General features: G+C 39.3%; 1 protein-coding gene across 1 annotated transcript; it reads left to right on the forward strand.

Moving 5' to 3' along the window:
• Positions 1-7301: 7301 nt before the first annotated feature.
• On the forward strand, positions 7302-15550 carry RGS4 (regulator of G-protein signaling 4). The gene is made up of 7 exons (XM_011933337.1): positions 7302-7716; positions 7975-8251; positions 11108-11212; positions 11520-11581; positions 12169-12335; positions 13023-13735; positions 13805-15550. The coding sequence occupies exons 1-6, from the start codon at positions 7377-7379 to the stop codon at positions 13260-13262; spliced, it is 1191 nt and encodes a 396-aa protein (XP_011788727.1). The 5' UTR covers positions 7302-7376; the 3' UTR covers positions 13263-13735; positions 13805-15550.
• The last annotated feature ends 490 nt before the right edge of the window (positions 15551-16040 follow it).

Here is a 16040-nt window from a genome sequence, read left to right on the forward strand (position 1 = left end):
TCTCATGCTTCTGCCTCCTGCTCCCCTAGCACATGTGACTATCTCTATTTGGAAATGTTTGGCATTTTTGGTAAAGTGAATGGTTCAATAACTTTGTCCACCATCAGAACAAAAGCTCTTTAAGGTTAGGGATGGGATCATATCCACCTGTCTTGTCCAAGTCCCCACCATCCCTTATCTAGACAATTGCTACAGTTTCCTACACACTCTCCTAACCTCTTGTAGTCTATTTTTCATAAAACAGCTAGAGAACTTTGAGATGTAAGTCATAAAATAGAACATGTCGCTCCTTCCCATTGTTTTTGAAATAAAGTTCAACCCCCTTACCAGGGTTGCAGTGATCTGGTCCTGTCAAAAATTCTTTAGCCTTAATACATGCTGTTCTTCTGTATACTCACTGCATTCTAGCCATTGCGGTTTCTATGCATCAAATTTTTTCGGTCCCAGGACTGTGCACATCCTTTCTTCTGGGTAGAATGCCCCTTGATTTGTATAATTAACACCTTCTCCATCATTTAGGTCTTAGTATAACTACTACCTTCTTAGAGACGCTCTGCTTCTTCATCCTATAAAAAAGTAAAATTCCTTACCCTGTTATTTTTTGAGTCATCCGTGTTTTATTTTGTTAAAGTACTTATCACAATTTATCATTATTTTATTTACAGTCATGTGTCACATCACAATGTTTCAGTCAGGGATAGAGCACAAATGTATCTGGCCCCATAATATTATAAAAGAGCTGAAACATTTCTATTAACTAGTGATATCACAGCCATCATAACTTGTAATGCAGGACATTACCTTTTCTATGTTTAGATATGTTAGATACACAAGTATATTTCATTGTGTTGTAATTTCCTACAGTATTCAGTAGAGTAACATGCTGTACAGGTTTGTGTCCTAGGAGCAACAGGCTACACCATATAGCCTGGGTGTGTAGTAGGCTATAACCATCTAAGTTTGTGTAAGTACATTCTATGATATTCCCACGATGATGAAATCACCTAACTACACATTTCTCAGAATGTTTCACTGTTGTGAAGTGACCCATGACTATATTTTCCTATATACTTGATATTTTTGTGCATCTGCCCATGAGAATGTAGTGTAAGATCAAAGGATGCAGGAATGGGTTCTATCCAGTGTAGTACCCACTACACTGGTGGATGTCAATATGTATTTGTTAGATTAATATCTCAAGAACGAGCACCTTTCTCAGACACATAGAAGATGCTCAATATAAATGTTTGTTGAACTGAACGTTACTGGCAAATGTAACATGATCAGATGTAAAGAGGAGCAAAACAGAGGTCTGGCTCAAACACCATACTTCCAGAGTGCATAAGAGGTAGCAGTTGATTACCATTGGGGACAGGGACAGAAGAAAAGAGAGCTTGACAGCAGGGTATTGTGAGAAGGACATTTCAGGCTGACAGCACAGAGTAGGGGAAATACATAAATGTGCGGGAATATTCAGTGGTCTGGGATGACTACAGAATAGAATATAATGAAGAACAGAGTGGAAGGGAAAGATATAAAGTTGAACTGGGGTTGAATTATGAAAGTGCCAGAATGTTATGCTAAGGAATCTAGATTTTAAAATGTGAGGGCAAATTGAAGTCCAGGGCATGTTAGAAAACTAGAGGTCATAAAGTTTACCTAATTTACCAAGATTTCCTAGAGGATCTAGAATTGGAATCCAGATCTGCCTCTCTGTAAAGTTCAAGCACTTTCCATGACACCATACTGTTTCTTTCCACCCGCACAATGCAAATGAATTCTTATGAAACTGCTGTTTCTATTCAGGGCTAAATGCTTCAGAAAAAAGATTTAATCTTTGGGATAACGCTATTTTGGGTTTTCTCCTACTTCTTGGGAAAAAAGGGTTTTTTTTCCCCTAGCTAGTTAAGTGTGGTATTGTTCTTCCAGGGAAATCAGTGATGCATCGCCTGCTGCTATCAAATGTCAGGGTTAGAGTTCCTGATTTATTGCATGTGCCCGCAAAGCTTGGTGCAGAGAATCAGACACATTTCCCAAAAGTAAGACATATTGGGAGGTCCCCATTTACCTTCCTGGTATACAGCCCCATATGTTTGCTTTTTAGTCCTAAAAATCAATAACTGAACTCTCATTGATGTCTAGGCCATTGTAGTAAACAATAAAGAAGGAGGGAGGCTTTTGACAGCTGAGAGGAAATTGTCATTTGAAGTGGTGCAAGCACAGCCTGGGGCTGAGCCTTGGCCTACATCCTGCCCAAGCGGAGGAGCAGTGCCCCATTTAACATCTGGTAGAAGTAAAGGACGCAACTCCTGCCACAATGACTTATTTCCTTGTATTTGATACCGTCAATCCTTGAGAAATGTTTTCTTTTGTTCTCCCTGAGCAAAGGCTGGAAATATTCGAAATTTACCTGGAGACCGCATATAGTTCACATCCTGCTGTGTGATTGAATATCTGTCCCCCAGTAGGAAACAGTTCTTCTAAAGCCTGTTGTCAACAATACCTTCCAGATGTTAGCATTTTACAGTTTAAGGAACTTAAAATAGCCTTCAAACTTTTTGCCAGTTTCTCTCATATCCAATCTATTCTTTTACTCTGCCTCCCAAGCTTTCCTTCTAGAATAGCAACCTGATTGGCTTAAGTACCTGAACTACCTCTTCTCCCCCATCAACTACAGAGTAAATTCTGGTCTTCAGAGTAACAAGAAACACACTTTAGTTCTCAGCATATCCATGCACCTTCATTTATCTCTCCTTCTCTCGCAAAGCTGCAGTAGGGGTGAAGACGTGTGATACATTTTCTCTTCCATCATAAGGGTCACAACCAACACTCCTATAATAAAAGGTTAATAAGAGAAAAACATAACAAATTTATTTAATCCAAGTGTTACATGAAATGGGAGCCTTCAGAAATGAAGACACAAAGACCCAGGGGAAACTGTCTGTTTTTATGCTGAATTTCGACGAAGAATGGATAGCATGTAGCCATGTAGCTTAGATAAAAAGATATGATTTAGGGGTAATGGACTCAGGGGGAAACACAGCAAGGCCTGTCCAGATTCTTCTTGATCCTCTCTCTGTGTAGCATTCTTTCCTCCTGAGTATGGGGCAGGACTCTTCTTCAATGAGGGTCTTCAAGGGAGAAGGGAGAGAGTGGCCTTTCTAGGTTTTGTGGCTTGCTTCAGGGAAGAGGAGTTCTAGTGTCTATGACCCATCTTGGGGAAGAGGAATTCTGGTTTCTGTGACTTGTTTTTGTGAAGAAAGAGTAGTAAGAGGCAGAGAGCAGGAGATGGTCAGGAAGAGACGTGGCTGCTTCTGAGGGCTTCCAGTCTCCTTTAGTTCCAGGTACTCAGCATGCCAAAGCACCATACTTTGGCATACAGTTTTCTGAGCTCTAACACTGCAATCATGCTAAACTCCTCTATGGCCTTGAAACATTGCACTTGCTTTTGTTCTTTATGGTTCAGATAACACAGAGGTCAATAGCAAGGACCCTGGAGTCAAACTGAGCTGGCATCACATTACCACCATTTAATCAATGTGTAAGCTCAGGTAAGTACTAAAGTCCTCTATGCTTCATCTGTAAAACGAGAATCATTGAAGAACGTTCTGTCAGGATGGATCATGAGGAATAAGTGAATTAATTGGCATAAAGTGCTTAGACCAGTGCCTTGCTCAGTTAGTGACCAATAAAATAATCTGTTATTACTCTGTCCACTATTGTGATGCTCTTCTCTTCTTTGTACAACGGCTACATCTCTAGTTTCCATTTTAGGGTCTCCTTGTGAAAAACCACTCCAGATTCAAAAGGTTGAGTTTAATCTGTATCTTCTGTGCTTTCCTGGAGTTTTGTAAAGTAAATCTTCACTTGACATTATGGATAGGTTCTTGGAAACTACAACTTCAAATGAAACGACATAACTAAACCAATTTTTTTCTCATCAACGTTATAATGAAATGACATTGGATGAAATGATGGAATTCAAGGACCTGCTGTACGTTGTTTCACTTAAAGTCACAGTTTTCAATAACCTACTGAAGACTTTGAGGACTTACTATATAATAATAAATATATATAAAATTGACGAAACAGGATTCAAACTGCTACCTCTGCTAACTGGTCTCCCTGCTTCCACACTCTGCCCACTCATCTCAGTCTTTCTTTCACAAGAGTCAGAATGATCAGATGATGACCCTCCTCTGCTTCTGTTTCTTCTGTGGATTTCCACTGCACTCTGATAAAGTCCAGCCTCTTGACCACAGCCTACAAATCCTTGCAGGGTCTATCGTCTACCTTTCCATCTCCTTTTATGCTACTTTCATCTTGTTCTCAATTCTCCCGCTGGCTCTCTCTTGTTCTTTCCCAATTTTTTTTTAATTTTTAGATTTGTGTATATTTATGGGTTATAAGTGAAATTTTTTTACATGCATAGATTGTATAATGGCAAAGTCAGGGCTTTTAGGGTATTCATCACCTGAATGATGTACATTATACTCCTTAAGTAGTTTCTCACCATCTGCTGACTTTTTGCTCCTCATCCTTCTGGGGCTCCATTTTCTATCATTCCACACTCTACGTCTATGTGTACACATTTTTTAGCTCCTACTTATAAGTGATAACATGCAATATTTGTCTTTCTGTGTCTGATTTGTTTCACTTATGATAATGGCCCCTAGTTCTATCTAAGTTGCTGCAAAAGGCATGATTTCATTCTTTTTTATGGCTACGTTCTTTCCCAATTTAGATAAAGAACACTGGCACTTGCTCTTACTTCTATTTGGAATACTAATTCCTAGGCTTCTTGCATTGCTTTCTCCTTCTTACCCATCAAATCTCTTTTTAGATACCACCTCTTCAGAGAGCCCTTTCCTGACCACCTTGGCTAAATTAGCCCTTCACCATCTGATTACTCTCTGGCACATCACCTGCCCATTTTATTCATGGTACAGGTCAAAATCTGGAATCACCTGATTTGTTTGTTTTCTGACTCCTTCTACTGGTATGAAACTCTACTAGAGTGGAGATTTTGTCTGCTTGTTCACCATGCTAAATACAGTTCTTCAAAGAGTACCTGACACAAACTAGGTAGTCAAAAGATATTTCTTAAACAAATGCATAAATAAAAAGTAGATCTTTTGAGAGTAAATCTATTCCACACTACCAGAGTCATTCAGGAATGACAAATCACAGAAAAACAGAATTTGTGCATATCAGAGAAATAAAGTGGAAAGTTGTCAAGGTATCATGATGTACCAGTCCTCGCCTCCTCAAACACAATCTGCAAGTCCCACAGTGAAAAAATAAGTTAAGTCATGTTAAGCATTTTACAAACACTTTTTAAAAAGTTTTAAAACTCGTAGGAAAGCAAGATTTAATAGTCAATGAAGTGAGTAAATATGAAATGCCTCCTGTAATCCCAGCACTTTGGGAGGCCGAGACGGGCGGATCACGAGGTCAGGAGATCGAGACCATCCTGGCTAACACGGTGAAACCCCGTCTCTACTAAAAAATACAAAAAACTAGCCGGGCGAGGTGGCGGGCGCCTGTAGTCCCAGCTACTCAGGAGGCTGAGGCAGGAGAATGGCGTCAACCCGGGAGGCGGAGCTTGCAGTGAGCTGAGATCCGGCCACTGCACTCCAGCCCGGGCGACAGAGCGAGACTCCGTCTCAAAAAAAAAAAAAAAAAAAAAAAAAAATATATATATATATATATATATATGAAATGCCTGAACAGAGTAACGAGCTAAGCACAAAGTTAGAGACCTGGTTTTAATAGGGAACCAGCACATTGAGGTCTGCAGCAACTCCTGCTTTCATGGAGCAAGAAATTGGGCAAGTGAACACTCCTTGAATAAAATGTGTAAAATTAATTTTGGGTTATGTTCTATACTGTGTATAATAGAATGACAAAAATTATTTGATTAGCACTTCACTTTGTAGTTTAGAAATATCTCTATTTACACAGTTTATCTCATTTGAAAAGACGGTTGAGTGATAGGGTAGCATGGTGGACAATCCACATAACTGAGTATCGAGACACCTGAATTTGGACCCAGCTCTGTTAGTGAGAAGCTGTAACCTCAGCAAGTCACTTTCTCTTTCTGGGTCTCTATTTCCTTTTTGATGAAATAAGGGTGTTAGGCTACATTGCCTTTAAAGTCCCATTTTGTCTTTAAAGTCCCATCTATTGCAGTGATTTATATTTAACTCATGACAAATCAGGCTTCTCTTATTCTAAGTCCAAGAGATAAAGGTCTTATTGTGGAATTTCAGGCATCAGTAAACCTTTTTGAGTCCTCACTTATGTTCCTAAAATCAATCTGTTTGAGTGATCATTCTCTTAGGTGTCCAGGTAAACAAAGAAGGCTGTGGTCTTTCTTTGAGTGACCTTCTTTCCCTTTTAATTAGTCTGTCCTCTTTAATGTCGGTTCCAGCTGATTCATCTCCCTGGTCCATCTTCCTTGGTCTAAGGGCCTCCCTAATTTCACATTGCACTGCAGTTCCTTCCACACCACCATCAAGGATGGCTGTCAACATTCATTCGTTCTATGTTATAATTCAAGGAAGAGTTGCCCAGTATCTACTCTAATAAATGTATTTCTATCTTTATGGGCGGCTAGAGGCTTTTTCCTATAATTTAAATGCATCTTCTGTAGATTATGGTCCCTCCACCATCTTACATTTGTCTGCTGTCTCCTTGCTCTGCTAGTCATGGAAGGTGTTGGTAGTGGGAGCAGTGTGGGATGTTCAAGGGCACGTATTGGGTAGGGCCACATATGGGCATTGCTTTGTGACATTCTTTCTATATTTTTCGTATTTTGTATTTCACTGGAACCTAACTATTTTTCATCTCTTCCACCTAAACCATTTGATGCCTCTGTTTCTTATATATAAAGTACAGCTCACTGTAGCCTATGATCAGGAATCTATCTGCTTTCAAAATGAAAGCTGTTTTGGTCAGATCTAGCAATTAATTCTCTTCTTCCACTTATAGCTTTCCTCTGTAACTCTGGTGTAGGTATTTGATATATGGCTATAAGATGTGAAACACCTGAATGATTCTCTCCATGCAGGCATTTCAGTATATGATATTGTATATAAAAGATACTAATTGTCCAGGTGTTCAGAAACACCTATAGGGCTTAATATTCTTAACGATTAGTTTGAAGGCTGGTGATACGCAAAGCAAACTACGTATTTTTCTGCCTGCTCTGTCTCTTTCTCTCTACATCCCCCTTTCTTTATCTTTTGAAATATCAGTTTGGAGACTTAGAATTACACAAGACATGAACCCGTTTGATGTAAGAATCGCTGTGTATATTTGCTCATCTACTCCCTCCTTTGGTCCTCGAGCTGCTGGTTTAGACTTTTTACAGGATGCAGGCATGTAAAGGAGAAACTGTCAGTGCTAGGCTGAATTCTGTTGTTACCAAGATTTCTAGAAAAGTATTCCTCAGTCAGGTTGATTACGGATATAGCAAATCTATTTTTCCTAGGGTAGTTTCTCTATGCTGCTGGGCTTATAACTGTCTGTCATCCAGCTATTTCTCTCCACCTTCTTGTTTGCATAACAACCAAGGCAACTTCTGCAAATCACTGCGTGGAGACGATGATCCTGCCAGCTCCCTTTGGGAAATCGTGAGGAGCAGATCTTGGACCATGTATCATATGATGCTTCTACTCCAAAAGAGGAAGGGCACTGGGAGTCAGCTCCTAAGTAAGCTTCAGAATTCCTGCTGGTACTTTTCCTTCCAGGAAGCAACTTTCCTTGATACTGTTTTTTACAGACATATGAATAAATACTATATTTTGCAGCATTGTACATTTTTTTCCTTTTCTAGAAATTCTAAACCTCTGACATTGGTAGAGACATTGAGTACATTTTTTTCCATATCCCTACTTTGCAGAAGGATTTTCTCTGCTCGTTCACTTAGCATTGCTGATGCGTCAGTCTTTTCTTCCTCATCTCTTTCAGGGGCTGGAGAGGCAGAGGGAGACAGAGGAGCTGGTACTGCAGAGCTGTCTTCTGATTGGCTGGACTGTCGTAGCTGGGCTATAAAAGAGACCACTACAGGCTTAGGAGGAAGACGCTCAGAGGATTCTGACAATATCTTTACCGGAGAAGAGGCAAAGTACGCTCAAAGCCGAAGCCACAGCTCCTCCTGCCGCATTTCTTTCCTGCTTGCGAATCCCAAGCTGTTAAATAAGATGTGCAAAGGGCTTGCAGGTCTGCCGGCTTCTTGCTTAAGGAGGTAAGATTGCTTTCAGTCATTAACCATATTAAACTTTTGGATAGACTTTCTCAGTTATTTACATGTTGTACTTACTAACCTAGTTCTGTGCAATTAGAAACAGTGTGGTCAGGAGGGCACGACTTTCTAACTTTCCTCCAAGACTAGCTAGATACTGTGACTTAAGACATGTGCCCCCCAAATTTCAGTCCTTATGTGTTGTTTTATGTGGCCTCAGTTTTGAGAACTGTTCTGTTCTTTAAGCCAGGTCTAAGCAAGCTAGTTTTAATTAAGAAGTGAGATGAGGCTTGAGGCTATGTATAGTGGTTTGTAATATCTGCATCTCTGAATACTACTGTTATTTAAGCATCCCCAGAGTACATAGAAGCCTGGGTCTGGGCTTTCTGATTGTATGCTACATCTTGTTTCAGGAAAGGTACCCCAGAATGAGGTTTGGCTCCATCATCAGAAAGGCACTATGCTTTCTGTGTAGTGCTGCAGTATCTTTCACTCTCTATGTTCTTACAAGCAAATGTTACAATGAGATGTGAGTTCCAAAGCCAGATCTTCCTTATCTCTCTGCCCCATCTCTAGTTCTTAAAGTGTCTTATGTGAGTGTGGTTGAGAAGTATTGATCATTACAAATCAGTTAACAGTTTTGTAGATCTCACCTTAAAGACATTGTTTTGTTAATATACTTTCTTGATTTTTTTAAAAGACCTTACAGATGCACAGCTATTCATTTGTTTTTCATTTGTTAAAAAAAGGTATAAACAAATGCATTCAGAGAATGATCGTATATTAGTCAGTTGAAAATTAAACACAAAATGAGTGCATATTACATTACTTAATCTTGCAGTTAAAGGTAAAAAGTCAATCTAAAGGTATACTACCTGCTTTCTTATCGCGCTGCAAATAGAAATTACCCCAAATTTTATTTTGGAAATAATCTCAGAAAACATAATTTTTTATGTACTATTAAAACATTTACTTTTCAAATATTCTGTCATTCGGGAGTATGGAAGTATCGATGGCTTCTTTAAAATGAAGCAGGAGGGTCTGGCAGAGAGTATCTATGAAATAAGTTCCTCTGACCTTCACGCTTAATTTTCTGAATGGAGTGGAGCAAATTACTTCAAGCTTCAGTTAACTTACATATAAAATGAACCATACAAAAATACAAGAGTGTCAGGAGAAAGTTATGCTCTGGCAAATATTTTGCAAAACAGATAAAAGATAATACTAGAGCTCTGTCCTCAAAGAGTTAAGCAGCTAATCTAAGGAGGTAAACACTATGTCAGCAGGATGAACTGCTCTTCCCTTTTCTCACCAGTAAATTGCAAATCGTGTAGTCCAGCGTCTTTGCCACCAGTGTCTGAGGCTCCAGAGGAGCCGTTGCCTGCTCAAGGTCACATAGGTTGGTGGATTAGGACCAAATCTAGATTTCCTGACTCCAATAACTTTTGAAGTCATTTTGGTTTTTATTTTTATGTTTTTTTTTTTTTATAAGAATACTTGCTAAGCACACTTAGCCCTGCATTGATCAATAACTCTCAGATCTTAGGTGGATCCAGCACATAGAAATATGAATTCATTTCTATTTGGACTTCATGATATACTTATATTATCACCTTGGAATCACCCTAACATTCAGGATTATATCTTGTTATCATCAAAAAGGATGTTGCATCCCCTGAACAGTCATCAGTCAGGGAAGCAGAAGAAGGAAAGTAATCTTACAAGGAAGAGAAAATACTATTTAAGGGGCAGTCAGAGAACATAATGGAATTCAAACTTTCTGGGAAAACCTACATACGTAAATGTATTAGTGGCTATGCTAAATGTCTTTCTATCTTTGAGGCTTTCTTTTCCCCACTCCAAATAGACACATTTAGTTATTCATTTCTCTTAAAATGGTATTTCTATTTCTAAATTATTTCTTGGCCTTTTTAATAAAAGAGATGCAAGCAAGAGGATATTTAATAAAAAGTAAGAGAGTTGTTCTTAAGGCTTATTAAAAGACCCCCTTTTTTCTAGTTAATCAGGAGCCCTATTGTGCCAGGCTACCTATTGAATGGTGGCAACAAACTGGAAGCTCAGTAATGACTCTAGCCTGCTTCTCCTAATAGCTTTTAAGCCTCAAATGCCCTTTAGAGTGTGTATGTCCTTTAAAGTAGCGTTAAAAAGTAAAGCAGCAGCAGCAGCAGATATTGTCCGGAAAGAAGCCCCAAGGAGCTGAGGTTTCAGCTTGGGCATTTGCTTTCGCCGTCCCATGTTCCATTTCCCTCTGCTGGAGCTGCGCACCTCGGTGTATTCTTCCTCTATACCTCATAGCAGGAGCTGCTTGGCCCCCACATACGTGACTGGAACTGAATAGACTTTTACTTTCCCGAGGTGCTTCTACAGTTCCCTCTGCCAGCAGGGAAACAGATGGAAATAGCAATCACCTGCCAGAAGGTGGCGTGCAGCAAGGATGTGCATCTTTTGCCGCTACTGCTTTCCAGTTCCTAAAAATTACTCAGAGATCACTCATGTTTTCAGTGATTCAGGTTCTATTGAAGATACCAAAGGTATTCTGTTGGTCAAAATGACAGGCACATAAAGGCTTCTGAGGTTTCTGAGGTAAACTGAAGGGTCAGAATTACAGTTGTGAATGAAGGAACTAGTGTTATGACTCTGCCTCAAGGTTTTGTAGCAAGTCATAGGGAACCAAAAGAGGAATCTTGTTTTCCTGAGAGTTCATGCCAACTCCAACTCCCATTCCCTAAATTGTCTCTGAGCCATAGACTAGTAATGGACTCTTCAAGCTCTACCATTAGGTATCTTTTAAAGAAAGCAGGTTATCACTATTTATTCATTTTTTTCTCTTCTGTGTAGTGCAAAAGATATGAAACATCGGCTAGGTTTCCTGCTGCAAAAATCTGATTCCTGTGAACATAATTCTTCCCACAACAAGAAGGACAAAGTGGTTATTTGCCAGAGGTAAGAGAAAAGGCCTTGGTGAAGATCTACTGAGTATTAACTATCCGATGATAGAGATGTTCTGTAAGAGGGAAGTTGTGCTCCTAGTTAAGCCAGATTTGGATCAAGATAGCCTCCATTTTCATGGAGATCTTAACTACATTTGAAATGTCTATACATTTAGTGAAAAACCGCCCTCATAAATAACATATTTTGTCATAATGATGGAAAATAAAATCTCTGCCTTTATTCAGGATCTTAGATTTCTTACCCCAATTTTTTTTTATCATGGCATTCCAATTATTCTGTTTCTCTCTATTTTTTCTAGGGTAAGCCAAGAGGAAGTCAAGAAATGGGCTGAATCACTGGAAAACTTGATTAGTCATGAATGTAAGTCTGACAGCAACCTGGGATGAGGTACTCTGGATAAGACAAGTTATATTATGCTGGTCTAATAGAAACTGCAGCAAGGCCTGGCTTCTTTCTGATGTTCAGACTCAGGAGACTCTTTAGGTCTTAAATTCAGTCTGTTTATAATTTTAATAAGCCCTAGAGCCTTGTGATATACAATGAAAAGTTTAAGCAGGAACCATGTGGAAAACCATCTCTTTCATCACAAGGAAAAAGGGGAGAAAAAAAAATGATAAATATCGATGCCTTCTTGCAAAGTCAGTCTCAGTTTCTCTTTCCCAAATCGACCTTGATAATTGATAGCTGCATAGATATTTCAGAAACAAAATACTTTCTTGAAAGAGGCTTCCAACTTGAGTAAGAATCATTAGGTAGAACTGGGATCCACTAGATATCAAACACAGATTAGGTTTACCTGACTCCTAAGTGACTTGAAAAAAGCGGGGGAAAAAGGAATTGCTTGAACCCATGCTTTATCCCCCAAGTACCTCAGCTTTATGTGAAATATCATATCCAAGAGGCTAGCCAGTGTGATGACAACTGTGGTCCTTTCTCCTGTATCATAGGTGGACTGGCAGCTTTCAAAGCTTTCTTGAAGTCTGAATATAGTGAGGAGAATATTGACTTCTGGATCAGCTGTGAAGAGTATAAGAAAATCAAATCACCATCTAAACTAAGTCCCAAGGCCAAAAAGATCTATAATGAATTCATCTCAGTCCAGGCAACCAAAGAGGTAGGATTTTATGGATACATAAGAATTGTACGTATTTGTGGAGTATGTGTGATATTTTGATACAGGCATACAATGTGTAATGATCAAATCAGGGCAATTGGTATATACATATCTCAAACATTTATTATTTCTATGTGTTGAGAACATTCCATATCTCCTCTTCTAGCTATTTTAAAATATACAATAAACTACTGATAACTATAATCACCCTAATGTGCTATCAAACACTAGAACCTATTTCTTCTACCCAACTTTCTATCTATTCCTTCTACCCATTAGCCAACCTGACCAAAAAGGTAAGCTTTTATGGCAGAGAAATCTCTGGATCTTAGTGAAGGTTCCTAGAATATTGGAATTGACTATCATAACCTTGACAACCCCAATAAATCAGTTTTTTAAAAAAATCTTTTCTATCCATGTGACTTACCATAACCTCCCTTCATGAATTTTTCTGATGAATCTCCCCAATTTGTTAGACAGAACAGAAGATCTTGCCCTGCCCACTCTAGAGCAGAATGAACCTTTTATACTCTCGCACATGTGCCAAGGAGGAGCCTAATGTCACTTTTGTTTTTTGCTTCTGAAATACGGAGGGTGCCCAGTCACTTACAGGCCACTACAAAGCATATAGCCTCACATCCTCAACAGGGATATAGGTCTAATGAAGCCTTGGCCTTTGCCCCTCAGGTGAACCTGGATTCTTGCACCAGGGAAGAGACAAGCCGGAATATGCTAGAGCCTACAATAACCTGCTTTGATGAGGCCCAGAAGAAGATTTTCAACCTGATGGAGAAGGATTCTTACCGCCGCTTCCTCAAGTCTCGATTCTATCTAGATTTGGTCAACCCTTCCAGCTGTGGGGCAGAGAAGCAGAAAGGAGCCAAGAGTTCAGCAGACTGTGCTTCCCTGGTCCCTCAGTGTGCCTAATTCTCACCGGAAGGCAGAGGGATCAAATGCCAAGACTCTATGCTCTGGAAAACCTGAGGCCAAATATTGATCTGTATTAAGCTCCAGTGCTTTATCCACATTGTAGCCTAATATTCATGCTGCCTGCCATGTGTGAGTCACTTCCACGCATAAACTAGATATAGCTGTTGGTGTTTGAGTGTTCATCGGGGTGGGACCCCATTCCAGTCCAATTTTCCTAAGTTTCTTTGAGGGTTCCATGGGAACAAATCTCTAAATAAAGGCCTGGTAGGTCTGGATTTTCAAAGATTGTTGGCAGTTTCCTCCTCCCAACAGTTTTACCTTGGGATAGTTGGTTAGTGCATGTCACATGACATCCACATGCACATGTATTCTGTTGGTCAGCACGTTCTCCAGACCCTAGATATTTAGATGAGGTTGATCTATGGTATGCGCTTGTGTGTATGTTTATGTCTATATATAATATATATATTATATTATATATATTACTCAAGTTGGAATATAATATAAATTATGTATATATATTATATATAGACATAGACATACACACACATACATTATTTCTGTATATAGATGTCTGTGTATACATATGTATGTGTGAGTGTATGTATACACACACACACACTTTTGCAAGAGTGATGGGAAAGACCCTAGGTGCTCATAACTAGAGTATGTGTATGTACTTACATGCATGTTTTCATCTCTGTTCTTTCATACTACATTTGAACAGGGCAAAATGAATTAACTGCCAAGTAGGCTAAGAAAGAAATGCTAACCTGTGGAAAATTGGTTTTGTAAAATTCCATGGATCTTGCTGGAGAAGCATCCAAGGAACTTCATGCTTGGTTTGACCACTGACAGCCTCCACCTTGAGCACTATTCTAAGGAGCAAATAGCTTAGCTCCTTTGAGCTGGTTTTCACTGATGGCACTTTTGAGCTCCTAAGCTGCCAGCCCTCCCTTCTTTTCCTGGGTGCTCAGGGCATGCTTATTAGCAGCTGGGTTGGTATGGAGTTGGCAGACAGGATGTCCAACTGAATGAAGAAATGCAGTTAAGGCCTTGCCAGCAACACCTGCCATAAGTTACTGGCTGAGCGAGGGCACAGAAGTTAAAGGTTACTGTTTTTATCCTTTATCCTCTTTTCCTCTCCCGATCAAGGTGCTCTTCTCATTTTTTCCTGAGAACCTTAACCATCAGATGAGGCTCCTTAGTTTATTGTGGTTGGTTGTTTTTGTTTATAATGGCTCTGGGCTATATGCCTATATTTTTAAACCAGCAGCAGGGGAAAGATTATAGTTTATAAGAGGGAAAAAAGTTTCACAATTTGAAAAGCCCACATAAGTTTTCTCTTTTAAGGTAGAATCTTGTTAATTTCATTCCAAACATCAGGTCTAACAGAGACTGGAGGCATTTCTTTTTAGGCTCTGAGACTAAATGAGAGGAAAAGGAAAGAAAAAAATGATTGTCTAATCAATTGTTAGAATTACTGTTTGAAACTTTTCAAGGCACATTGAAATACTTGAAAACTCATTTGTGTTATTTATGATGTTACTTTGTATGTATTGTTATTATTATATTGTTTTATAAATGGAGGTGCAGGATATCACCTGAATTATTAATGAATGCCCAGGAAGTAATTTTCTTCTCATTCTTCTAAAACGACTGCCTTCGAAAGCGCACACACAGGCATCCACATACACTGCATTCGTTGCTCCAGTATAAATTACATTCATGAGCACCTTTCTGACCTTTAAGCCAATATAATGGGCTGCAAAATGAAGACACCAGAGTGTGTGCATACAAATCTCACTGTATTAAAGATTTAGGTTTTCTAATTGTACCCTTCTTTTCTCTTCGGCAATCTTGCCCTTAATATCCCTGGAGTTCCTCATCAGTGTCATTTTCTGTTATACACAGTTCCACAGTTTTGTCTCTAGCTGACTTCAAATGTTTAACTTTATTGGTCTTGCCCTATTATAATTGTCATGACTTTCAGATTGTATCTGAACTCACAGACTGCTGTCTTACTAATAGGTCTGGAAGGTCATTCTGAATGAGAAGTAAATTATTTTATGTAATACATTTTTGAGTGTGTTTTTCAGTTGTATTTCCTTGTTATTTCATCACCATTTCCAATGGTGAGCTTGCCTGCTCATGCTCCCTGGACAGAATACTCCTTCCTTTTGCATGCCTGTTTCTATCATGTGCTTGACAGGCCTCAAAGCTGATGCTTCCAGTGAAACACATGCATCTCAATAATAAGGGTAAATAAACGCTCCATACAAAACGATTTGCTTGGAAACACATTAATGGTCCACAGAGACATGCTGTGAGAAACATCAGGGTGTAGGGTGACTTTAGAAAAATACTCATACCGAGTCTTTAATCCCTCCTATGCCAGTGAACTCTGGGAAAGAAAGGACAAACTGAATATTGTTTATTCTTTAGTTCATGCCACTGCTCTGCTTGACTCAACTCATAGAACCAAGGCAATCTTAGCTTCAGAGACTGCTAAACAGATTAAGTGATTTGCTTGCAGATTCTCTGTCGATTTTCACGGGATAGAGTTCACCTTCCAGAGCCATTCTTTTATTTTCAGTTAACTGCCTGTTTGAGAGATGGTAGAGCAGTGGGAAATTGAGAGAGTTGAAAGGAGCTATAGATTCTCACCCAAACTTCAAAATCCTTCCCTCCCTTTTGTTAATTCTCTTTCCTGGAAAAGAGGTCATAGAACGTTCACATCCTCAGTAATAGGCCCTGCGCTGTGTCTGTTATGTC

Source organism: Colobus angolensis, unplaced genomic scaffold (assembly GCF_000951035.1).
Source record: "Colobus angolensis palliatus isolate OR3802 unplaced genomic scaffold, Cang.pa_1.0 Scaffold126, whole genome shotgun sequence".
Taxonomy (NCBI): Eukaryota; Metazoa; Chordata; class Mammalia; order Primates; family Cercopithecidae; genus Colobus; species Colobus angolensis.